Source organism: Phaseolus vulgaris, chromosome 4, assembly GCF_051622355.1.
Source record: "Phaseolus vulgaris cultivar YP4 chromosome 4, ASM5162235v1, whole genome shotgun sequence".
Lineage (NCBI taxonomy): Eukaryota > Viridiplantae > Streptophyta > Magnoliopsida > Fabales > Fabaceae > Phaseolus > Phaseolus vulgaris.
This window is the reverse complement of record NC_143501.1, coordinates 46,136,881-46,161,812: the sequence shown is the minus strand read 5'-3', so window position 1 is coordinate 46,161,812 and position 24,932 is coordinate 46,136,881. Positions and strand designations below refer to the sequence as shown.

The 24,932-nt window shown below is 33.4% G+C and overlaps 4 protein-coding genes and 1 pseudogene across 7 annotated transcripts; 2 read left to right on the top strand and 3 right to left on the bottom strand.

Moving 5' to 3' along the window:
- Positions 1 to 1,241: 1,241 nt before the first annotated feature.
- LOC137837828 (putative GEM-like protein 8) lies at positions 1,242 to 3,550 on the top strand. Of its 3 annotated transcripts, none has more exons than XM_068646973.2 (4): positions 1,242 to 1,549; positions 1,659 to 1,715; positions 1,822 to 2,096; positions 2,222 to 3,550. In XM_068646973.2, the coding sequence occupies exons 1-4, from the start codon at positions 1,438 to 1,440 to the stop codon at positions 2,411 to 2,413; spliced, it is 636 nt and encodes a 211-aa protein (XP_068503074.2). In that variant the 5' UTR covers positions 1,242 to 1,437; the 3' UTR covers positions 2,414 to 3,550. The 3 variants fall into 3 exon arrangements, with proteins under 3 accessions (XP_068503074.2, XP_090157433.1, XP_090157434.1); XM_090301307.1 differs by having other exon boundaries at positions 1,315 to 1,549; positions 1,659 to 1,697; XM_090301308.1 differs by lacking the exon at positions 1,659 to 1,715 and having other exon boundaries at positions 1,315 to 1,549.
- On the bottom strand, positions 2,798 to 3,550 carry LOC137837829 (Kunitz family trypsin and protease inhibitor protein). Its single transcript, XM_068646974.2, has one exon. It carries the CDS (start codon positions 3,548 to 3,550, stop codon positions 2,912 to 2,914), a length of 639 nt encoding a protein of 212 aa, XP_068503075.2. The 3' UTR covers positions 2,798 to 2,911.
- Positions 3,551 to 9,196: 5,646 nt separating this feature from the next.
- On the bottom strand, positions 9,197 to 11,175 carry LOC137837825 (UDP-glycosyltransferase 708D1 pseudogene; annotated as a pseudogene). Its single transcript, XR_016520407.1, has one exon. The product of XR_016520407.1 is annotated as a UDP-glycosyltransferase 708D1 pseudogene (transcript).
- A 1,005-nt stretch (positions 11,176 to 12,180) lies between these two features.
- LOC150028129 (uncharacterized) lies at positions 12,181 to 13,233 on the top strand (the record flags this gene model as incomplete). The annotated part of the gene is made up of 1 exon (XM_090301064.1): positions 12,181 to 13,233. A coding segment is annotated over one exon (987 nt), but the record flags the coding sequence as incomplete, so codon positions are not given.
- Positions 13,234 to 23,102: 9,869 nt separating this feature from the next.
- LOC137837821 (UDP-glycosyltransferase 708D1) lies at positions 23,103 to 24,932 on the bottom strand. The gene has a single exon (XM_068646968.2). It carries the CDS (start codon positions 24,772 to 24,774, stop codon positions 23,338 to 23,340), a length of 1,437 nt encoding a protein of 478 aa, XP_068503069.2. The 5' UTR covers positions 24,775 to 24,932; the 3' UTR covers positions 23,103 to 23,337.

Genomic DNA, 24,932 nt, shown 5'->3' with positions numbered 1-24,932 from the left:
ATAAAATCAGTAAGACGAGATTCGTTTTTATTTATATATAGTAAATTTATTTAACTTTTAGTAAAGTAAGATCTTTAATAAATAATTTTATATTTTTAATATCACAAATTACTATATGTTAGTAATGTGAATTGAGGATCCAATTTTTTAATCGATGGTGTTAAGTTATTTTATTGACTTTTATAGTAATTATTGAGAGAAATATATTTTTTTGTGCTTTTCTTGTCAAACTTGATTTTAATTTATAATAATTTAAATTGATGAATTAGCTTTCAAACTTTGTAGAATAAATCTTGCTTAAGTTCAAAATGCAGTGATGGTTTTTTTATAACTACAAAATTGAAGGAGAGACTAAATAGACATATTTTCCAAAATTTGAGAACCCAATTCATGAATTTGAAACTATAAGAGATTAAAATTAGGTTAGACAAAGAAAAGTATAAAACAAATATCACGTTTTCCCTTAATTATTTTATAAATTATACTTACCACAATTTATGTTTTATTAAATGCATATTTTTTTATACCAACAATGCATAATGTAAACCTCTAAATTGTTAATTATTATTTTTTTCCTGATTAAGATTAATTATAAAATCATGTAATCTTTAAAATTTTAATGTTACATACAAAAATTGGATTGTTAAAATTCACTCATTTATTTAGTTAATATTAATGTTCAAAGTTGAAAAATAAATAATTATATAATAATAATAATATTAAACACTTATACTCTCTTTCTGACTTGTTTCAAAATCAAACTCAAAACAAAATTTATAGAAATATCAACCTAACTAAAATTAACATTTATAATCAGGTCGGTCAATTAACTGAAAATAAATAAAATAATTCCATATTAATGATTATACTCATTAAATACGGTGTATAAAATACATTAGGTAAAATAAATATATATTTTTATTATAACATTAACAACACTCAAAAGTAAAAATCTAAACCCTAAATCATAAAACATTTGTTGAATCGAATAACAAATATTCTATATACTGTACGTAATCAGATAAAATTGTTCTTTCTCTTCTTCTAAATTTCGAAATAAAAGAATAGCAGTTCATTCTAGAATAGTCAATGATGGCCACGCTTAGGTCAATCAACCATTAAATAGATAATCAAATTCAAAACCACTGAGTATACCAACTTTCTTTGACTTGGAAAAAATATTCGAATCCACTTGCTCATTCGGCTTAAATTTCAGCCAAGTTATTACCCAGAAACAATGCATATTCTGTGAAAATCAAGACTTGATTTTGTCTTATATACCAAATTGTATTTTGATTATAATAATCACTACAAAACTTATAATACAAAGTTTCCCTTGAACAGCTTTTAACAAGAATTGTATTGTAGCTCATACAATCTGTGTCAGCATATATTGAAGAACTCCATTTTGAATATCAAATTTCTGAAATCACAATTATGAAGTCTTTTGCTACTACCTCTCCGGGGAGATTCATTTCTTTTCCACATCTTGATGACGATTTACCACAAAATCAAATTTCTGTTGATAGCTATTCTTTCATCAGCAAAGGTAAGAACCACCATTTTCTTCCTTGGTTTTACACTTTTACTCATGACATCGATGCACGAGACTAAACATGTAACAGACTATAAAGGGAGTTCTATTGTACCTTCTGCAGGTAAAGAAAATGACACAGGAAAAAGCAGCAGTTTTACATGTAGGATTCATGACCATGGTAATTCAAAGTTGAGAGATCACACTCCATATTATAAAAAAAGTGATCAATTCTATTGAACATTAGATTAACTCACCATGTGCTGTTTGCATGCATGACTCTGCAGTGAAAATGGGTCCTAATCTGTCTGAGATTCTGAAGGGGAAGTTGAGTTTGGGGGCAAGGATTATACAAGAAGGAGGAAGAGGGAACATCTTCAAGAATGTTTTTGGGATGCAAGAAAAAGAGCAATTGTTGAAGGCCTCTCAGTGTTATTTATATACCACTGCTGGTCCTATTGCTGGAGTTCTCTTTATCTCAACCGAAAAGGTTGCATTTTACAGTGAAAGGCCAATAACCTTCAGTTCTGTGACAGGAGAGTTAGCCAGGGCACCTTACAAGGTAGTCTTTCACATGATGCAACCTAGCTTTAAACTCAAATTAATTTAAAATCTTGTGTATATGTTTTTTTATCTATTGCATTCTTCTGGATTCTGATGTCATTTTGCTTCTTATTATATATGCAGGTTTTGATCCCAATAGGTAGAATAAAAGAGGTCAATGAAAGCCAGAATGTGAATAATGTAGAACAGAAGTACATAGAGATAGTGACAGAGGATGATTCTGAATTTTGGTTTGTGGGGTTCTTGCGGTTCGAGAAAGCTCTCAAGAATCTCAATAAAGCCATTTCCATGTCCAATCACTACCAAAAGGAGTAAATATTAACTCTATTTTTGTGAAGTACTTAGTTTAATTTTTCTGTTGAGTAGTTAAGTTTTATAATGAGAATGAGATTTCTTGCAATGTGATGTTCAAGTTTATCTGTGTTGCCTGTTCTGTATTATTTTCACTGTTATCTTTTGGCGATGATTAACAGCAGCTGGTGACTAATTTGTATATGCCACAGAAAAATACATCATGGTTGTGTCCACTGTGAGAAGTGGTGAAAAATGCAACATGGCTTAGAAGACCGTGTCAATTAGGGACCAAATGAAGAATTTAGTACCATTTGTGATTCATGATTGTTATTTTGTTTTTCAAGTTTTGCTTTTCAAGTTAACTGAGTAATGTAATTAAGTTTGCTTACAACTAGGCACAAAAGATAAATAAGATGATAAAGGGGTTATGCATTATTGATCACCAACCAATTCACTCTTTCCTTCACAAAGTGTGAACAAAAGAAGTGCTTACACTTCAACAACAGCATATGCCATTTATTATGCCCTCTTGAACATAACCCTGAAGGATGGAACCTTATCACTGAGAGACAAATGCTTGTTTCCATCATCACCAACATATAACCCAAGTTCCCTACACAAAGTCTGGCATTTGCACACTGAGGGACAGAAAGAAATCACATAGTCTTTCTCAGCCTTCTCAATCTTAAACCAATTGACAATGGTGTCAATCCCCGGATTGCCTTCAACACCACCAGTGCTCAAAAACCACACCCCAGTTAACACCCTGAGGAGCTTCCACACTGGGGGTTTGTCACAGGAGGTGGTTGTGCCATAGGACTTGATGTTGAGATCAGTTGAGGTTAGGATGACACCACTTTTGGCATTGTAGGGTGTGAAAGTAACTGGGGTGCCATTCAATACTTCAGGCTTCTCTTGCACCACAAAGAGGGGGCATGTGTTGTTGCCACTGCTTGAAACTGTTAGACCACCACCTCTGCCTCTGAAGACTGGCAGAATGTAGTACTTGACACCAGTTCTCAGCTTCTGGCCTGAGGTATCAACCACTGGTTCAGGTGCTGCTACAGCAATACCAATGAAGAGTTGTATGGTGCAAGCAAAAAAGAGAATGGAAAATGGTAAGAGTGAGGCCTTCATTGTTTCTGAATGATGGAGCATAGATTAGGAAAGAGTAGCCTCTATCATATAGTTCTTAAAAGGGAACATGATGAGTTTTGTGTGTGCCTTGGATGCTTTATTCAATTTGCATTAGGATACTATTTTTTGAGAAATAATGCTTAAATTATATGAAGGGACATAATAATTTGACACTCTTCAAATTTTATACTCTGATTTAATAACTATTTTTATAATTTTTTACTTAATAATTTAATTTATATTTTAATTAAATAACTTATTAAATAGTTATTATTATAAAATAGTTTTTTTCTATGATTGTAGTGAGGACACAGTTCAAGTAAGGTATCCGCGTGTAATTCTGCTTTTTTCGACAACCTTATCTCTTACAAACGAGATAACTTTTTAGCACGTGTTAATTCTTTAGATATACTCGTGTTTTTTTTTTGTTTTTTTTTTTATGTTATTCTTAAAGCTAAATTTTATATATAGAATGAGATTCGATGGATCTAAATTGCATAAATCCTTTCTTATTAATTGATAAAAAATAATAATAAGATTATTATTATTTTTTTTAAATTCAATCCAATCTGACTTGTTATTTGTGTCCTTTCTTGATAAAAAAAATGGTGTATTTTTTTGTTTTTGGTTCCTTATTTTTTTTTATGTAAAAGCACAGAAAGAACACGTGGAAAAAGGTTTTGCAGCTATTAAATGGAATTTGGAAGGAAGCCACCGACTGAGTGCGTTTCCATTTAATTGCCGACACAAAATATCACTTTCGTTGACTTCCTCTTCTTTTTCGTATTTGTTCATAAGTTTAACATGTTTTTCTCATGATTTAAAAAAATATATTGAAGAAAATTACTATTGACTAAAAAAAATATTAAACATTATTTATAATATCTCATTTCATGAGTGATAAAACTTATGTCTTAATTATGTATATGTTCTTGTTAAAAGTTTAAATAGTCTTAAATCAAAGTATTTAAGTTTTTTTTTTCTATATTAGAATAGTTGTGTATTTATAGAGAGAACTTCTTAATAATTTTAAGTGAATATCCTAAATATTGAAAAATAACATTGAATAAGGGTACGATTATTATATGCTGTTTAATCAATTGAGTTGAACTTTATTAATAATTTTTTACCTTTTAGAAATAAATTAGGTAAATCAAAATGATAGAATATTTATATTAGCACTTTCTGCATCCACTGAATATTAAGGTGAATGTTGATGCAACCTCCACCAAAACATCTTCTATCTTGCTGGTAGAATATTAGTGGAGACTAAGAAAACATCAAAATCAATATTTATCTAAAAGGATTACGTTAAATAGCACCAAAGAATGAGTTCTTTGTAACTTTTAGAATTTAGAATTAGAATATTTAAAACCTTAATAATGATTTTTTTAAAATGAAGAATATAAATCTCGGTCATGTGATGTTATTTATATGATTATGATTAAAACTAGTTATGTAAAAACTAAATCCTAAAAACTTCTGGGTACTTTGATTGATTACTATGAATTTTTTAGGTATATCTCCGAACATGCACAAATAGTTTCTCAGAAAAAAACAATATTTTTTATGATTTTCTTTATATTTATAGGCATCAATTTTCTTGATTAAGTGGGATGATAAGAAATGATATCCAAATATTTTGGTAAAAAAAATATTTATTCATCATTTATTATTCTTTTATTTGAGGTTTGAATGTTTTCCGTGTGTATTAGTAAGCACAAAATCTTATATAAGAAAACATAAAATCATAATTAAGAAGGAATTTTACCCGTCTTTTACGCTAATTAAATGCATTAGATAAAAAAAATAAAGTTAGTTCTTAAGTAATCATTTTAAAATTTAATTTATAACAAATTACAATCCTTTTAAAAGATATAAGTAATTATAATGTGTACGTTTCTCAACAACCCATTAATTAATACAGAATATATCACAAATTATAATATGTATTCTTTAACAATCAATTAAATAATTAGTTAGTTACTGATTATCATAGAGATTTAATGTCAATTCTAAAAGATGAATCCATTTTATTTTATGATCTGTGTGGATTACTAGCTTTCTAGATTTATTTATTTTCTCTATTCACCATTTCAAGAACTCGTAAAATATAATATTTTTTTTTAATAAATCACATTATATTAAAACGTATAAAATATAGAAATAGAAGAGTAATAAAATGAAAGAATGCTAAAAAAGTAAAAATATATTTTGAATTTAGCAAAACAAAAGATGAAAATTAATATTACCATGCACAGAGAAAAAAAATTAAATAAGTTGGTGGGGATGAGTGAGTTATTGTAAAACTCTTGATACATTTCTTAAATTCATAAGAATATAAAAAAAATATAACGCTGGTCCTACTAATTTAGAAAAAATAAATTCTCTAATTTAAAATGAAAAGATCAAAATTATTGATTGAGTAAAATATGAAATAGGTATATTCAAGTAAACAAAAACAAAATAGAAACAAAGTAGTTTCCTAAATTTCTAACATGAAGTGAATATACAAGAACTTTTCTGATTGAAACTAGTTTGTGATTTCAAATCTTGAGAGTCAAATCAAGTTCCTCCACCACCCCATTAGCAGCCATTGGAGAAAAACTATTTTCTTCAGCAGAATTTTGATCATCAAGTGAACCATTTAAATCAGGAATATATGTGATTTCATTATGTGATATCATTGAAGAATGCCAAAAATTCCCCTTATCACATAAACCAAGATTAAACAATAACTGTGATTGTGACCCTGAATTTGGTGTTCCACCTCCAAGTATAGGAGAAATCAAAGGTTGATATGATTTGTGGTGTTGATGAAATTTGTCTTCAGCTATCAAAGTCTCCAACTTGTGAATGGTAGCTTGAACATAATCCGAAGTATAGTGCCCTGACCATGAATCATGTTTGAGTGCAATGTGTGGCCAACTATGTTGTTGTGGCTTAAAATGAGCCATGGACAGTGTTGACACCCCAAATGTTTTGTCTCTGAATCCATCACATTTGTTTGAATCAAGAAAGTCACCAACATATGAATTTTTGCCATAAGCAGAAGCCATGCTAAGAATCTTCTATTTCTGTGTTGCTGCTCTTTCTGCCTTGTGTGCATTCTGATGTCCACCCAAAGCTGGGTAACTCTGAAACTTCTTATTACAATATCTGCAACATAACTTCTTCTTCTTCATTGGGGATGACCTTTTTGATGGTGATGGAGAAGAAGTTTTTGAACTGCCTTCTTGAGCCATTATTTTATCTTGTTGCCAAAATTTCTTCTAAACTCTGTCTCAAGATTGTTTCTTGGTAGTTTTTAATGGTCAAGCCTATTGAGAGCACCTTAATATATAGCAACATCTTTTCTTCAACTTATTAATCATTGTTACAAATTATTATGGTAATTTTGGACATTTTCATATTTAATTATATCATGGTATGGTATGATTGGTGAAATATTTAGAAAAAAATCTTTTGTTAACTAATTTATCCTGAAAATCAATCAATAAATATAACAAACTCTAATAATTTAAAATTTAATGATTTAAACAGAATTATATAAAATCAACTTTCATACAAGTTTTAATGATCTAGTTGATCAATTTCATCAATATATATATATATTTATTCTAATCACCTTTTGGATGCTTAGTTGTTAGTATAACATATATAGTATAAATCTTCTCTTAGTATTTGCACAATACCATTGGCCATAGAGTTTATATTAAATGATTGAAATCATGTAGCCATGTGTATCTGTATCGCTTACTATGTGTAAACATTATAGGCATCAATGTTCTTTGTGTTCTTAGCTTTTTATTTACAACTAGCTGGAAGCCATTTTTTCATCTCTCTAGGTGATGGATAGGTTTTGAATAACGACATGTTTTCTTATTGATTCTATCTTCTGTTTTCTCATGTAATTCATGACTAGATTACTTGATATTTACCCTGAATCCCACAGACACACCTATAACTACATGCAAGAAACTTGAATTTTCTTTTGGTAACCATAATCTCTTGTGTTTTCTTGGATCTTTAGGTGATTCTTGCTGGTCAATTCAGACCCATTTCCTCAATCAAATCTTGCATTTCAACCAACACAAGAGTATGATGTTTCATGCTGTCATCATAAAGAGCAGGAAGCATATGTTCAATCTTCTGTCAATTTTTACATCATTTCAAGCAACAGCCAATGTCAAGAAAAACATTCTTCTCTTCTCTAACCCATATTTGGTTGATTCTTCTCTAACATTATGAAGAAATATGAGTCATCAAAACGGGAAGTAATAAAATTATGAACTGGTAGAGCAAGTGTTATTTTTCCTATCCCACTGGATCCCTATCAGAACACCAGCATCATCAGATCCTAAACACATGATATTTCATTTAGAAAAGCTTGAATGAAATTGATGTTGTAATTTTGTATGAATAAATTATTTTGTGATTTAGTTCACTTTTCATTTTGCTCTTGAATTGTTTAATTGTTACTAATATTTTTACAACTTTAATGGCAAAGTTCCAAAACAGAGAAGTTATTAAGTATGAAGTTTGTTTTGCAGTTAAAAACTACATGCTCCTTCTCCAACATCATTAATGAAATTCATCTAATAATAATTTATTTCTAATATGACTAACTCTTACTTTGATAAAATTAAACTCATATATTTGTATGTTTCATTGATGTAAAAAGACTATGTAGTTTGTGCAAATTATTATTTGATTATGGAAACTCTTTTTCTGCCCCTTCTGCATAAATTTGAAGAAAAGAACATGAAGCTAAAGAAAAGAAAAGAGTAAAGCAAGATATTCATTAATCTCACAATACAGAGCTTAAAAAATGGAAATGCACTAATCTATGTGCTTTTTTTTGCTTTACATCCTACACAAGACAAAGCACTTTCACTAGTCTTAAACATGGTACAAGAAGTTAGGCTCTGAAAGACTGAGTACAAACCAAACTACAACTTCATCAGAAACTTGTAAATCTAGTCAATCACAGCATTGTGAATTACACAATTTTTTTGACAAAATTGAATCTTTATATACAGGCCAATTGTAAGAGAAGAAATCCATGACTTTGGTGCACATGGGTACATAGATTTAGATCCATCCCCGGCTAATATAAATGTAAATAAAATGTTTATATGATTATAAAAAAAAATTAGTTTAGAGTTTGTAATTAAAGAAAGGATTTGACACTAAAACTTTGGGAGAACCAATATTATAATTGAAGGTATCATATTTATATATTTAATTTGGAGCATGGAAATTTTTTGTGAAAATAGGTGTTCATGAAGCCACATGCACAACTCCACATAAAACATGTTAAATGATGAATGACTAACCTAAGTATCAAAATAGTTATGTTACCATGCATGTCCACATTCTTCTTCAACCATTTAAGAATTAAGTACGTAAATCATTCACCATGTCCCACTTTCCACACATTTTTTTTTTCTATGCATTTCACTTCAAATATATCCAACCAAACATGAAGAGTACAACCATTTTCTCAACCTCCAAATTCAGTTCAATAGTACATATACCTAACCAAACATAACTATAATAGCCAAACACAACGACAATGAATAAAGAAAGAGTCTTCTATTTGGAGTCTTTTTATAGTTTCTAGTTTCTCCTTGTCAATATTTACTTCTAAGGAAAAATCTTTCCTAAGATGTAAACTCCGATTTTATTACATTATACCAAATTTGGTAATGTAACCAAATTACACTAAACCAAACACCCAAAATAAACACTAAACCAAATTGGAAATGTAACCACAAATTACAGTTTGAGTATATGTTTGCATACTATTTTATGCAGTTGAGGTTACTACTGCATTACTTTCTGACATAAATTCAAATTCACACGTAAACTTAACTTAATACTGTGAATAGGCAAAATAGTATTGAGTGATAATGCTCAGGTGACTTGAGCATTCTTCTTCCACTCCTCAATTAGTCTCTTAATGATAACCTCACAACTCCCACCAACACCACAAGCCTTCTTGGCTGCCTCCTTCATTTCTCCAGCTTTGACCCTCAAAGACTCATTGCTCATCATCTCTTTGATTTTCTTTGCAATCTCCTTCCCTTTCACCACCTTTTCTGTCCCCCACCCCCACTCATCAGCCCAAATCCCCACCCCACTCATCCTTATGGCTTCTGCTGTCATCTTCTGATCCGCATGCTGAGGCCATGTCAGAATAGGCTTTCCCTCCCGCACTGTCTCAGTTATTGAGTTCCACCCTCCATGACTCACAAACCCCCCCACTGCAGGGTGCCCCAGAATCTTGATCTGATCCACAAACTCCTTTACAACCACACCCTTTTCCCTCACCTTACTCATCAACTCACTCCCCAACACCTCCTCCAAACCCTCCTCCTCTTCTATGTCAACCTTCTTCAACTTCACCACCCACAAAAAACTATACCCGCATTCTATTAACCCCAAAGCCATGTCCTTTATCTGCTCCTTCCTTGTCTCAGTCCTGCTCCCCAAGCTAACATACACCACAGACCCTTCAGCTTGTTCATCAAGCCACTCCAGTATCCAACTCATGCAACCCCTTTGACCTTGATCTACACTCTCAAACTCACACGCCATTAAGGGGCCAATTCCATACACCGGGGGCAACCCTCTAACCACTTTTCCTTCATTCAACGCTGCTAGTGCCTCTCCTTCCAGTTCCTCAAACGAGTTGATGAAAACCCCATCGAGCTTCGTGAGTTTGCAACTGTCCTCCATGATCATTCTCTGAAAGGAGTTGCCACCTTGAAGAAGAAAAGCGGGAGGGACCGATGATCTTGGTATTGGCGATGTGAAACCCGGGATTTGAACAGCATCACCAACGAACGTAGAAGGGTGCGGTTGTGCAGCCGGATCGGAATCAGCAAGAACAGAAACGTATGCAATGAAAGACAACATTCTAGCTGAGGAGGTGAAGTAAATGAAAACGGGGCAAAAGAGTTTGTGAGCAATTGAGACGATAGGGGAAATTAAGAAAACATCGACGATGAAAGCTGAGAGAGAAGTGGAAAGAGAAGATAGGGTTGGAGATAGAAGGTGAACCGAACGACGAATGGTTTCATACTGTAGGAAAAAAGGGTCATCGGAGTTAACCTGGGTTGGATCCAAAGGGGTGAGGTTGAAGTGAATGTGAGTTACTTGAGGGAAAGAAGAAGAAAAAGCAGAGATGAGGTTTGACTCAGCGAGAGAGAGAGTGGGTTTGGGAGTGAAGAGAGTGACTTTGCAACCATGGCGGAGGAACACTGCTGCTAGTCTCAGACATGGGTTGAGGTGACCCATGCCAGCACTTGAGAGGAAACCCACACGAACAGCAGCTTCAGGAACAGACATTTTTTGTTGTGTTGGATCCCAGAATAGTAAGTGGTTGCTGTTGTGTGATCAAGGAAGAGAAGAAGGTAGTTAAAAATCTAATATTTTATGTTTGGGTCCCGACAACGTGCGCTACCAAACTCTTCAGAAGTATTAATATATTAATAGTTTACGGACCTACTATTAGTTAGCATATTTTTTTTATTATTTTGGGCTCTTTGGGCTTTGGGTCCTTGGGCCTTCTTTTATTTCTGTCGCCATCTTAGTGGGTTTTTACTTTTTTAATTCAGTATTCTCTCTCTTGATTCAATTTGATAATACGATTCACATTTTTTTTCTTTTTTCTCTTGTCAGAACCTTTCAATCCTTTTAGGGTTTATCTTCCCTTTATCTCTGCATCATTCTCATCACAAGTTCTTTTCATCATTCACGGAGTTTTTCCGCATAATCAACACAGAGGATTTATTTCTATTATGGTATCAGAGGTCTTCTTTGAAGAGCACTGCTGTGCACTCTGAATTTCGTCTTCTTCTATGAATTTCGTTCTTCACGATTTCTTGTTCCAAATCTTGAATTTTTTGTTTCTCTTTCAGATATGGCTGAAACCGCTGGAACTGAAGGAACCACGGTGCAATTGTCTCAGCCGAATGCAACAAATCAATTGGTGGAACAATTGAACTTGATGAACAACTGCCTTTATCTCCATCCCAGTGAGAACCCTGTTGTCCCTTTGGTCTCGCCAGCGTTGGACTCTACAAACTATCACTCTTGGAGTATGTCGATTATAACGGCGTTGAGCGCAAAAAATGAGGTGGAGTTTGTCCTTGGCACGTGCCCATGTCCGCTCAAGAACCATCCCACTTACTCGGCTTGGTACAGATGCAACAATATGGTCGTCTCGTGGTTAGTCCATTCTGTCTCTATTCCCATTAGACAAAGCATCGTATGGATGGGTATAACTTTAGATATATGGAATGATTTGAAAAGTAGATTTTCTCAGGGAGATTTATCTAGAATTTCATATTTACAAATGGGAGTTGCTTTTTTACATCAAGGTGAATTGACTGTAACTGACTATTTCACTAAGCTGAGAATAATTTGGGATGAACTAGAAAACTTTAGACCTAATCTTGTATGCATTTGTGAGACAAAATGTTCTTGCTCTATTGCTTTTACTTCTCTTATCAATCAAAGAAAATGTGAAGACCAGGCCATGCAGTTTCTAAGGGGGTTAAATGAACAATATCATAACATAAAATCTCATGTACTTCTTATGGAGCCTATACCTCCTATAACAATTTTTTTTTCTCTTGTGGTGCAATAAGAACGCCAACTGCCAACAACTTTCTGTCTCAAATATTAATAGTGCTAATTCTAATCGCATCTCTTCTTCTGTGATATGCACCTTTTGTGGTAAAAATGGCCATACAGAGAACGTTTGTTTTCGGAAGGTTGGGTTTCCTAATCAAGAAAATAAGTCCTTCAAAAATAATGGGAATAAGAAAATATGTACTCACTGTGGAAGAAATGGTCACACCATAGAAACTTGCTACAAGAAACACGGGTATCCTCCTGGATACAAGTTTTATGGTAGTAAAACCAATCAGGTTAATAATATTGTTATATCTGATGATGTGCTTTCTGAGCCTTGCCAAAAAGAACAGGAAAAAGGAGAATATCACCTCACAACACAACAATATCAAGTTTTGTCAGATTTATTTAGACAAAGCAACAACAATAACACTGCAGCCAATATTCAAGTAAATCAGGTGGGCTCGTTCACTGCAGACACCAATCATAAAATGGCAGAGAGGTCTTCAACTGGTAATATTCTTACCTTAAATAATTTACAACATGGTAGAAATTATTGGATTCTAGATTCAGGAGCAACTGATCATGTGTGTTCTTCTTTATCTGAGTTTACTTCGTACAAAAGCATTAAACCTATTTCTATTAGTCTACCTAATGGCCATCATGTGTTTGCAAAATATTCTGGAACTGTGATTTTTAATCACAAATTTTACCTCATTGATGTCTTATATGTTCCTCGGCTTTCCTTTAATCTTGTATCTACTTCTAAAATTTCTTTAAATATGAACTGCAGTTTAATTTTCTCCTCCAATAGTTATATGATACAGGACAATACAACCAAAGAGAGGATTGGTATAGTTAGTGTCAAAGCTGGCTTGTATGCTTTTGAATCTTCTTTTTTTCGTAATACTGCTACACACACTATTGCTCATTCTTTCAATTATACTGTCAAAGACATTAATCTGTGGCACTATAAAACTGCATGTATGTGATGTATGTCATCGTGCCAAACAAAAGAAACTCCATTTTACTTTAAGTAAATCTCATACTGCTAGCATCTTTGAATTACTGCATATGGACATTTGGGGTCCTTGTTCTGTCATTTCAATGCACGGTTTTAGATATTTTTTAACCATTGTGGATGATTTTTCACGTTTTACTTGGGTTATTTCTTTACACACAAAATCTGAAGTTAGAAATCATATTGTTAATTTCATTGCTTACGTTGAAAATCAGTTTAAAACTACGGTTAAAACTATTCGCACTGACAATGGTGCTGAATTTGCCATGAAAAAATTCTTTTCTTCTAAAGGCATTGTTCATCAAACCACATGTGTAGAAACACCTGAACAAAATGGTATTGTTGAAAGAAAACATCAACACATTTTAAATGTTACCCGTGCCTTGTTTTTTCAAGCAAATTTACCTCATTTATTCTGGAATTTTGTTGTACAACATGCTATTTTTTTAATCAATTGCACTCCCACTCCTTTGTTACACAACATTGCACCCTATGAAAAATTGAATGGTAGACCATATGTGATATGATTCCACTAGCAAGATGTAAATGATTCTTTGATATTTTATGGAATCAACTTGAGTTGGAGAATGAATAGGCACTTTTAATAGAATTGGATCAATGTTCTATGTTTCAAGAACTCACCAAAACTTGCACCAAACACCAAACTCACATGGAAGACCCATTTCTTGCCAATTGAACCGACTAAATTGAACAAGAAAGCAAATGCACCGATTAAAAAGCTTAAGAACTTAAATGCACCAAACAAATTAAGAAGAAATGAAGAAGAAACAATTGAATCCAGCAAAAAAGTATAAGAACCGAACAGTACAAGAATTTAAGCTCAAAACACCGAATAGAAAGAACCTAAACATGTTTTTGAAATCGGATGAACTTGGAAATGAAATGAAAAGATGAAGGAGAGAAGAACTTATGAGGATGGAGAGCTTGGTTAATGGTCACGCCACTTGAAGTGTGAAGGCTCCAAGATAAGTGAGCAAATGCCGCCACTTGAGAGAACCAAGGCACTCAAGATAAGACAAGGTAGAGGAGAAGACAAAGTTCTCACACAATTCTCTCTCAATTTGAGTAGAGTTTCTCTATAGCCAATTTCCAATCTGAATTTTACAAGAGCCCACACCTCTATTTATAGTGTGAGGGTGCTGAAAAATAGGTGGGAAAATTCAAATGAAACTCATTTGAAATTCCCACAAAAAACAAGTCACATGGAAGGTGTGACCTTTTTCTACTATGACACCTCCTAAAAACTACACCTACACCTACTCTCTTAAGTCACATGGACAATGTGACTTTCTTTTACATATTCACACTCCTTTATTTAATATCCACACCTCCTACAAGAGTAAATCAAATGATGCTCTTTTATTTAATGCTTGGCCTTGCCCCTCATGGGATGGACTTGGGCTTTTTGGGCTTTGGCCTTCTTGGGCTTGGGCTTGAGCCTCATCTTTATTTTATGTCTTCTTTTAATTTTGAGAAGACTAGAAGGAAGAACTTCAAATGAGCAGGTGAATGACCTCTTCCTTCATTAATAAAAGCCTCATTTATTTGATTCTCATCATACTCCTCGAGTTGGAGAGAATTCGTCCACGAATTCTGAATCCCTACATATAACAAAGTCAGTTTATTTTTACAATTAAAAGTGGAAGAAAAAGGCAAACATGACTTAGCATTTGTAAACAATGGGATTTCAGAAAAGGAGGTTCTATAAATCGACCAAGTTGGAAAATGTTTTTAGGAATGATGATATGTTTTGAAAAAAGAGAAGGTATGAAAAAATCATCCCTAACATTTTTTTAACCAAGATGGTGTTGAAATAGGAACCTTGGATAATGAAAAAGATAAGGAAGGAAAACACCTTTGAGGTGAAAGGATAAGACCCATGTCAACTTGGCCTTCTTTGTCTTTTTCATTTTTACTTGTGGTAGGTGGGTGAGTTAGGTCTTGTTTTACCTTGTTTATCATTAAGGTTTGCTTTTGTGGACAATGAAGAGCTATGTGCCCAAAACCTAAACATTTAAAACATTTGATATTTGAAGTTTTGGTAGGTGACTTAGGAGTAGAAAGATTTGTAGTATAAACTTTTTTTGGAAACATGGTTTGTTTGGAAAAATTGGAAGGAGAAATTTGAGTAGAAATTTTGCTTGCATCCTTCCTAGAAGAGTTGTAGAAATCATCATCATGAGTATTTTTGAAAGTTTTTTTCAAAAGATATGATTCCACCTTGATGGCTTTGCGAAACACTTTCTTTAAAGAAGAATATTCTTTTAATTCTACAAAGTCTCTAATATCTCTTCTCAAACCACGTACAAACCATTTAATCTTTGACTCTTCATTAACATGCATATTCATTTTAGTCAAAGTTGTTTCAAAATCTTTAAAGTATTCATCTACCATCCTATGTCCTTAAGGAAGCCTTTGGAACTTCAACAAGTGTTCCTTCCTAGAAGGAGGAACAAACCTTGCGCGCATACACTCTTTCAAAGCATTCCAAGAAACCACGGGAGGTCTCTTGCGATATATAATGTCCATTACAATTTTATGCCACCATTCTTTGGCATAGTCCAAAAAGGATAAAGAAACTAAACTAAGTTTTTGGTCATCTTGGACGTTATACACATGAAAATAATGGTCAACCTTACCTTAAGAAGAAATGAAGAAGAAACAATTGAATCCAGCAAAAGAGTATAAGAACCAAACACTACAAGAATTTAAGCTCAAAACACCGAATAGAAAGAACCTAAACATGTTTTTGAAATCGGATGAACTTGGAAATGAAATGAAAAGATGAAGGAGAGAAGAACTTATGAGGATGGAGAGCTTTGTTAATGGTCACGCCACTTAAAGTGTGAAGGCTCCAAAATAAGTGAGCAAATGCCGCCACTTGAGAGAACCAAGACACTCAAGATAAGACAAGGTAGAGGAGAAGACAAAGTTCTCACACAATTCTCTCTCAATTTGAGTAGAGTTTCTCTATAGCCAATTTCCAATCTGAATTTTACAAGAGCCCACACCTCTATTTATAGTGTGAGGGTGCTGAAAAATAGGTGGGAAAATTCAAATGAAACTCATTTGAAATTCCCACAAAAAACAAGTTACATGGAAGGTGTGACCTTTTTCTACTATGACACCTCCTAAAAACTACACCTACACCTACTCTCTTAAGTCACATGGACAATGTGACTTTCTTTTACATATTCACACTTCTTTATTTAATATCCACACCTCCTACAAGAGTAAATCAAATGATGCTCTTTTATTTAATGCTTGGCCTTGCCCCTCATGGGATGAACTTGGGCTTTTTAGGCTTTGGCCTTCTTGGGCTTGGGCTTGGGCTTTGGGCTTGGGCCTCGTCTTTATTTTATGTCTTCTTTTAATTTTGAGAAGACTAGAAGGAAAAACTTCAAATGTGCAGGTGAATGACCTCTTCTTTCTTTAATAAAAGCCTCCTTTATTTGATTCTCATCAATATGATCTTTCTTCTTTACGCGTATTTGGATGTTTGTGTTACTCTAGCACGCTCACTGCACATAGAAAGAAACTTGATGATCGTTCTGTGCATGGTATCTTTCTCGGTTTGTCTTCCAACACAAAGGGATATATTTTTCTAAATCTTAAAAATCATAGTATTGAGGTATCAAGGAATATTATCTTTTATGAAAACCATTTTCCATATCATTTGAACAAAGATTCCTGTATGAATTCCAACAACCTTTCTTTGCCTATTCCTCACAATTATGATTCAAGTAGTGATATTACTTTTCAAAATGACTGTCATCCTCATGAAACTATGGGTACTGCACAAATTGATGTGGACATGGATCCTAACCAAAATGAAGAGACCCTGGATGATACACAAATTGATGATCTGAAAATACCACTGAGGAGATCAAATAGACAAAGAAAGGCACCAACATACCTTGCAGATTTTTAAACTGATTTGACAACCACAAACAGTGTAAGTACTAAATATCCCATTAATAATTTTGTTTCTTATAAATCTTTATCTCCTGCTTTTAAATGCACTATTCTTTCTATCTCTTCCCATTCAGAGCCTCACACTTACAGGGAAGCTTCGAAACATGCCTGCTGGAAACAAGCTATGCAAGAGGAGTTGACTGCACTTGATGCCAATCACACTTGGCAGATTACCACACTTCCGCTTGGGAAGACGACTATTGGCTGTCGTTGTGTTTACAAGATAAAGCACAAATCCGACGGGTCTATTGACCGATACAAGGCACTCTTAGTTGCCAAAGGGTACACACAATTAGAAGGCCTTGACTTCATAGATACTTTTGCCCCTGTTGCAAAATTGACAACATTGCATCTACTACTTGCTGTTGCTGCTTCCAATGATTGGATTCTCAAACAACTCAATGTCAATAATGCATTTTTACATGGAGATCTCCTTGAGAAAGTGTATATGCAGCCACCACCCGGTCTCACTCTCCCCTCATCAAACCACGTTTGCAAACTCCAAAGATCTCTTTATGGTCTTCGTCAAGCTAGCCGACAATGATATGCCAAATTATCTAATTTCTTGCTTTCACATAATTACACATTGTCATCTGCTGATCATTCATTATTTTTAAAACACACTCATACTAAACTCACTGCTCTTCTTGTGTATGTGGATGATATTGTACTTGCTGGAAACGATGATGAGGAAATCACTCATATCACTAAGTTGTTGGATCAACAATTCATAATTAAAAATTTAGGGGACCTCGCATATTTCTTGGGACTAGAAGTGGCTCGCAACAAATCTGGTTTACATATCAGTCAAAGAAAGTACACTCTAGATCTTCTTCATGAAACGGGAATGTTGGATTGTGCCCTCATGCCTACACCCATGTCTCATTCCTCTCGCCTTTCTTCCACGGACAACGTCCAAATCAATGAAGAAGAATCATCTACCTACCGCCGACTTATTGGACGACTGATCTATCTCACCAACACGCGGCCTGACATAGTCTTCAATGTCAACAACTTAAGTCAGTTCGTCTCTTCTCCTACAAAGCACCATCAACAAGCTGTTTTTTTGCATCCTAAGGTACCTTAAGGGTAATCCTGGCTCGGTAATTTTTCTCCACAAGAACAGTAACAACCAGCTTCGAGGCTATAATGATTCTGATTGGGCCTCATGTTTTGAAACCAGAAAATTTGTTACTGGCTTTGCCATTTTCTTGGGTGAGTCTCTTATATCATGGAAGTCCAAGAAACAACCTACTATCTCAAGAAGTTCTTCAGAAGCCGAGTATAGAGCTCTTGCAGCAACCACTTGTGAAATTCAGTGGCTGACTTACATTCTTAAGGATCTTGGTATCCCCTACATTGAACCTGCAATTCTATTCTGTGACAATCAGTCAGCAATTCATATTGCCTCAAATCAGGTTTTTCATGAGCGAACGAAGCACATAGAGATTGACTGTCATATTGTCCGAGAGAAAATTAATGTTGGTCTTCTCAAGCTGCTTCCAATCACTTCCTCCATGCAAACTGCTGACATCCTCACTAAACCACTGGTTGCTTCCACCTTTACTACTCTTAAGTCCAAGCTGGGAATGCAAAATATCTATTCCCAGCTTGAGGGGGGGGGGGGGGGGGTGTTAGTTAGCATATTTTTTTATTATTTTGGGCTGTTTAGGCTTTGGAGCCTTGGGCCTTCTTTTATTTCTATCACCATGTATCTTAGATTTAGTGGGTTTTTACTTTACAGATTGTACCTTTTTGTAATTCAGTATTCTCTCCCTTAATTCAATTTGATAATACGATTCACGTTTTTTGCTTTTTTCTCTGGTCAGAACCTTTCAACACTTTTAGGGTTTATCTTCCCTTCATCTCTGCATCATTCTCATCACAGGTTCTTTTCATCATTCACGGAGTTCTTCCGCATAATCAACACAGAGGATTTATTTCTATTACCTACCACCAAACTCTCCAAAAAAGTGTTAATATTTTAATTGTTTATGGACCTACCACCAACTAGTTTATGGTCAAATTGTGATATGTTTGAAGTTGAAATTTGTTTTTTTTTTTTTTTTAGTTTTTATCTTAATTTGCAAATTTTTCTTTTTGCAGAGTGAAAGGTCGAGTGGAGTCGATCCTAGCTCAGGTGAAGTCGAGTCGTCTTGGGCCATATCAAGTCAAGTCGGTCAGAGTTCAGATCTAGTCAAGTCGGCCTTGACTCAGGGCTAGTCGAGTTGATCTAAGTCTAGGTCTAGTCGAGTCGGCTTGAGCCTATGTCAAGATAAGTCAGTCTATGTTCAGATCGAGATGGATTTAATCTAATAGACAAAGTGAATTTAATTTAGATTTAACCTTTTTTAAATAGATTTGAAAAAATCCAAATAACTTTCATCTTGTTAAAATGGATTTGAATTTTAATCCAATCCATTTTATTGGATCTAGATTGAATTTTTAAAAATAACCAGTATTTGAAATAAGAATGAAAGCAAGAAATTTAAATAAAAAAACCACTGTAAAACTAAAGATAAATAAAATTATATAGACATAATTTTAACAAAGAGGACTAGTGAGAGATAAACTAAAAGATACAAATATAAATATAATAAAATAGACTAGTGTAACTGGATATAAATCAAATAACATAATATATAATTATAAATCTAGTAAAAAGTATTAGCGTGTATCTAGTAATAAACTAAATGAAATATCTAGTAATAAACTAACTGACATGACTATAAATTAATAAATAGATTAGTATGTAACTAGAGATAAATTAAATGATATAATTATAAATAAATAAAGAGAGTAAATGCATAACTTGAGATAAAAGTAAATAATAGGAGTATAAAAAAATAAAGAAAGTAAAACAAGGTATAGTTTGAAAATAAACAAAAGGCTAATAAAACACATAAATTTATTAAAATTAATATAAAAAATTTAGCATCACTCTCCTTTTACCTAACTAATTAGAATGACACACTAGAATCAAGGTTAAAAATGATTTTAGAAGATTAAAACTTCCTACAATTCCTTGGTCCAAATTTGTTTGTCTTACATATCTTACCTCTCATTCATTTTTTGTTCTCATCCGTTTCGAGATATATATATATATATATATATATATATATATATATATATATATATATATATATATATATATATATATATATATATATATATATATATATACTACTATAAAATCATTAAATAAAAATTAATTTTAGATATAAAAGATAATTAATTATTATATTAATTAAATTAGATATTATTTTAGAGACTACAAAAATTATTGGTATCTAAATTAGTTTATATTCTTTTTATAAATAATTTCTAAATTGATATCTAATTAGTTACCCAGATTTTAACTACCAATTATTTAAACTCTAAAGTTAACATCTAAAATTTTGGTATCTAATTATATATTAATTTAAAAATTATTTATCACTAATAGAAATTAATTTAAAGACTAATAATTTTTATAATAATAATATTTAATTTAGTCAGTATAACAACTAAATATTTTTTATTTCTAAAATTGATTTTTATTTAATAATTTTATAAAAATTTTATAAGTCATAATTATATGCATTCAATGCAATCTTATCTCATCTAATTTTTTATATTTTCTTTTACTCTTTGTTATCTCTTACATTTAGGATAGAATTAGAAGTTTTTTTTTGAATAATTTTTTTGTAATTAATATTTTTTATAATCAATAGTTTTTTTTATATACTTTTCTTTAGAAATTTTAATTTATTAATTGTTATTTTCCTTATACTTTATTATATTGCTTGTTAAAACTAATTGGTTTGTTTGTTATGTTCAATATTTTTTTGGATAAAACAGAAATAACTTTTAAAAATGAATTAAATTATAGAAATTAAATCATAAAATTTTATGTTAGATCAAAGTTCAATAGATTTTTTTTTTTTTTGTTTGGTTTTAATTCCGTGTCCAGACAAAATGTAAAACATAATTTTTATAAGCTTTAGGTCTCGTCAAACATAAGTGTCTTTGTAACATCCTAACTTTTACCCATATATAATAAAATAAAAGTAAAACAAATGCTATCTCCTTAAGATATGCATATATATAACTATCTCATATCTAAAAAAAAATATCCCTCTTCATAGGGATTTTAATATATACATCAAAAGTTAAAAAAAAAAACAAATAGAACATTCAAATTAAAACTATCACTTAGGAGCTCTATTACCCGCAATCTCATCTGCTTCCGTGTACAACACGATCATCACAGATAAAGAAACAAACACAAACAAATAATAGAGTAAGCTAGCTATAACAAATTTTTCTATATAATTTAATTTCAAATTCATACACAAAATTTATAAACTCTCATACAATTTCTTAAACATTTCACATAACCATCAAGTGTCTATCAAAATTAATAAATCATCTTTCACATGTTAGACTTCTATTGACTCACAAAACATAGACACTTGACTATACTTCCAGAAGACTCGTGTATTGAAATTAGCATCCAATTTTGTTATACTACTCACTGTGAATCCACACAGTCATGCGCATAATCAATCTCAATATCTCATCGTCTTATATGACAGGGTAAATCCATTTGATCTTCTCTGATCAGTTCTTTCAAACCTCAGACTCAGCCAAATGAACCTCCTTCGACTCTCACCAACTGAACATCTATGTGATTCCATTATATCAGTAGAGTTAGGATCGTCTCATTCACAGGACACTTACAAATCAATACACCCTAATAACAATCTCAACACGGTATTTCCTTTCCTGAAAATACTATGTCTTGACCACACTTTCACCTCATTACATACATAATTTAACACATCAATGCACATTTAATCACAAAATATTTTAAACTTTCTAAACAATCCAAATATATCTCAAAATTCAATTAAACACATCACTAAGTTCCAAATATATGCTCTCTAAATCAAACATCTCATTTAAGTAAATATTAAAAAACAATTCAACTCATTTATATCATCATTCAAACAATTTCACTTCTCAATCACAAACACTTTCAACAAATTATTCACCTTAAAATCAATATAAAAGATTCAAAATCAACCATTCCAGTCAATATATTACTTTACTTTTCAAAAGAGACAATTCTGCAAGCAAAAATTGGAATTGATGACCACGTCACCCCACATCCAGATCTTCTAACCTAGGGTTCTATTTTAAAAATAAAACTAGCTTCCCTTACCTGTACTTGAGCATATGCTCACTAAGAGCTCCAACCCACCAAAAGCTTAAGGATAACCTAACCTGCACCACAAAGTCTTGATCACAAATCTAACTATATCACTAGGACCATGATCTAACAAAGACTAATTATGAAGATAAAAACCTCACATGCAAACTTAACTAAAAGACAACCCTAACCAAATCAAAACTAACTCAAAGAAAAATGAGCCAAGAATGAACTTACTCTATCTAAGATTCTGATCGAGCAATCTAGTAGAGTTCACTGCTAGGAGTCCAATGACAGACTCTGATAATCAAACTGATAAGCGAGGAGGTCAGAATCTTAGAGAGAAGGGGAGGAAAGGAAAAGGAAATTTCTAGACAGATGGTGGTTCTTTTAAAATGAAACCTGAATAACTAATTTTCTATTTATATAGTTTTTTTCACTTTAATAATAAAATATTCAGGTGTCATTATATAATTCCTTTATATTTAGATTTTATCACATAATACTCTGATTTTATTACATTATACTCGAATTTTGTTATGCAATGATTAAAATTAATTATGCCTCATGAAGGCCATTGAAAACCAATATCATTTGTTCAAGCCCATGAAAACTTATAAATAGACCACTACATCGAGGAAGTAAATTCAACTCATATTTTATACTATACTTACTTCATATACTATATTTATGTTCTCATTGACTTGAGTATCGGATAATCTTCTGCAAGTGGAACCTTTATTTTCCTTTGAGCCGCTCCATAAAACTTACAAGGATATGATCTGATAACCATCTCAAAATTCATCAGACCTTATTTCGACGAGAGCAACACAAAACATCCATAACGAACACTAAATTAATATTCTTTTCTTACATAAATTCAAATTCACTTAAACATAATATTGTGAATAGGCAAAATAGTATTGAGTGCTAAACCATAAACCCTAATGCTCATGTGACTTGAGCATTCCTCTTCCACTCCTCCATTAGTCTCTTAATGATAACCTCACAACTCCCACCAACACCACAAGCCTTCTTGGCTGCCTCCTTCATTTCTCCAGCTTTGACCCTCAAAGACTCATTGCTCATCATCTCTTTGATTCTCTTTGCAATCTCCTTCCCTTTCACCACCTTTTCTGTCCCCCACCCCCACTCATCAGCCCAAATCCCCACCCCACTCATCCTTATGGCTTCTGCTGTCATCTTCTGATCCCCATTCTGAGGCCATGTCAGAATAGGCTTTCCCTCCCACACTGTCTCAGTTATTGAGTTCCACCCTCCATGACTCACAAACCCCCCCACTGCAGGGTGCCCCAGAATCTTGATCTGATCCACAAACTCCTTCACAACCACACCCTTCTCCCTCACCTTACTCATCAACTCACTCCCCAACACCTCCTCCAAACCCTCCTCCTCTTCTATGTCAACCTTCTTCAACTTCACCACCCACAAAAAACCATACCCACATTCTATTAACCCCAAAGCCATGTCCTTTATCTGCTCCTTCCTTGTCTCAGTCCTGCTCCCCAAGCTAACATACGCCACCGACCCTTTAGCTTGTTCATCAAGCCACTCCAGTATCCAACTCATGCAACCCTTTTGACCTTGATCCACATTCTCAAACTCACACGCCATTAAGGGACCGATTCCATACACCGGAGGCAACCCTCTAACCACTTTTCCTTCATTCAACGCTGCTAGTGCCTCTCCTTCCAGTTCCTCAAACGAGTTGATGAAAACCCCATCGAGCTTCGTGAGTTTGCAGCTGTCCTCCATGATCATTCTCTGAAAGGAGTTGCCACCTTGAAGAAGAAAAGCGGGAGGAACCGATGATCTTGGTATTGGCGATGTGAAGCCCGGGACTTGAACAGCATCACCAATGAACGTAGAAGGGTGCGGTTGTGCAGCCGGATCGGAATCAGCAAGAACAGAAACGTATGCAATGAAAGACAACATTCTAGCTGAGGAGGTGAAGTAAATGTAAATGGGGCAAAAGAGTTTGTGAGCAATTGAGACTATAGGGGAAATTAAGAAAACATCGACGATGAAAGCTGAGAGAGAAGTGGAAAGAGGAGATAGGGTTGGAGATAGAAGGTGAACCGAACGACGAATGGTTTCATACTGTAGGGAAAAAGGGTCATTGGAGTTAACCTGGGTTGGATCCAAAGGGGTGAGGTTGAAGTGAATGTGAGTTACTTGAGGGAAAGAAGAAGAAAAAGCAGAGATGAGGTTTGACTCAGCGAGAGAGAGAGTGGGTTTGGGAGTGAAGAGAGTGACTTTGCAACCATGGCGGAGGAACACTGCTGCTAGTCTCAGACATGGGTTGAGGTGACCCATGCCAGCACTTGAGAGGAAACCCACATGAACACCAGCTTCAGGAACAGACATTTTTTGTTGTGTTGGATCCCAGAATAGTAAGTGGTTGCTGTTGTGTGATCAAGGAAGAGAAGAAGGTAGTTAAAAATCTAATATTTTATGTTTGGGTCCTGACAACGTGCGCTACCAAACTCTTCAGAAGTATTAATATATTAATAGTTAATGGACCA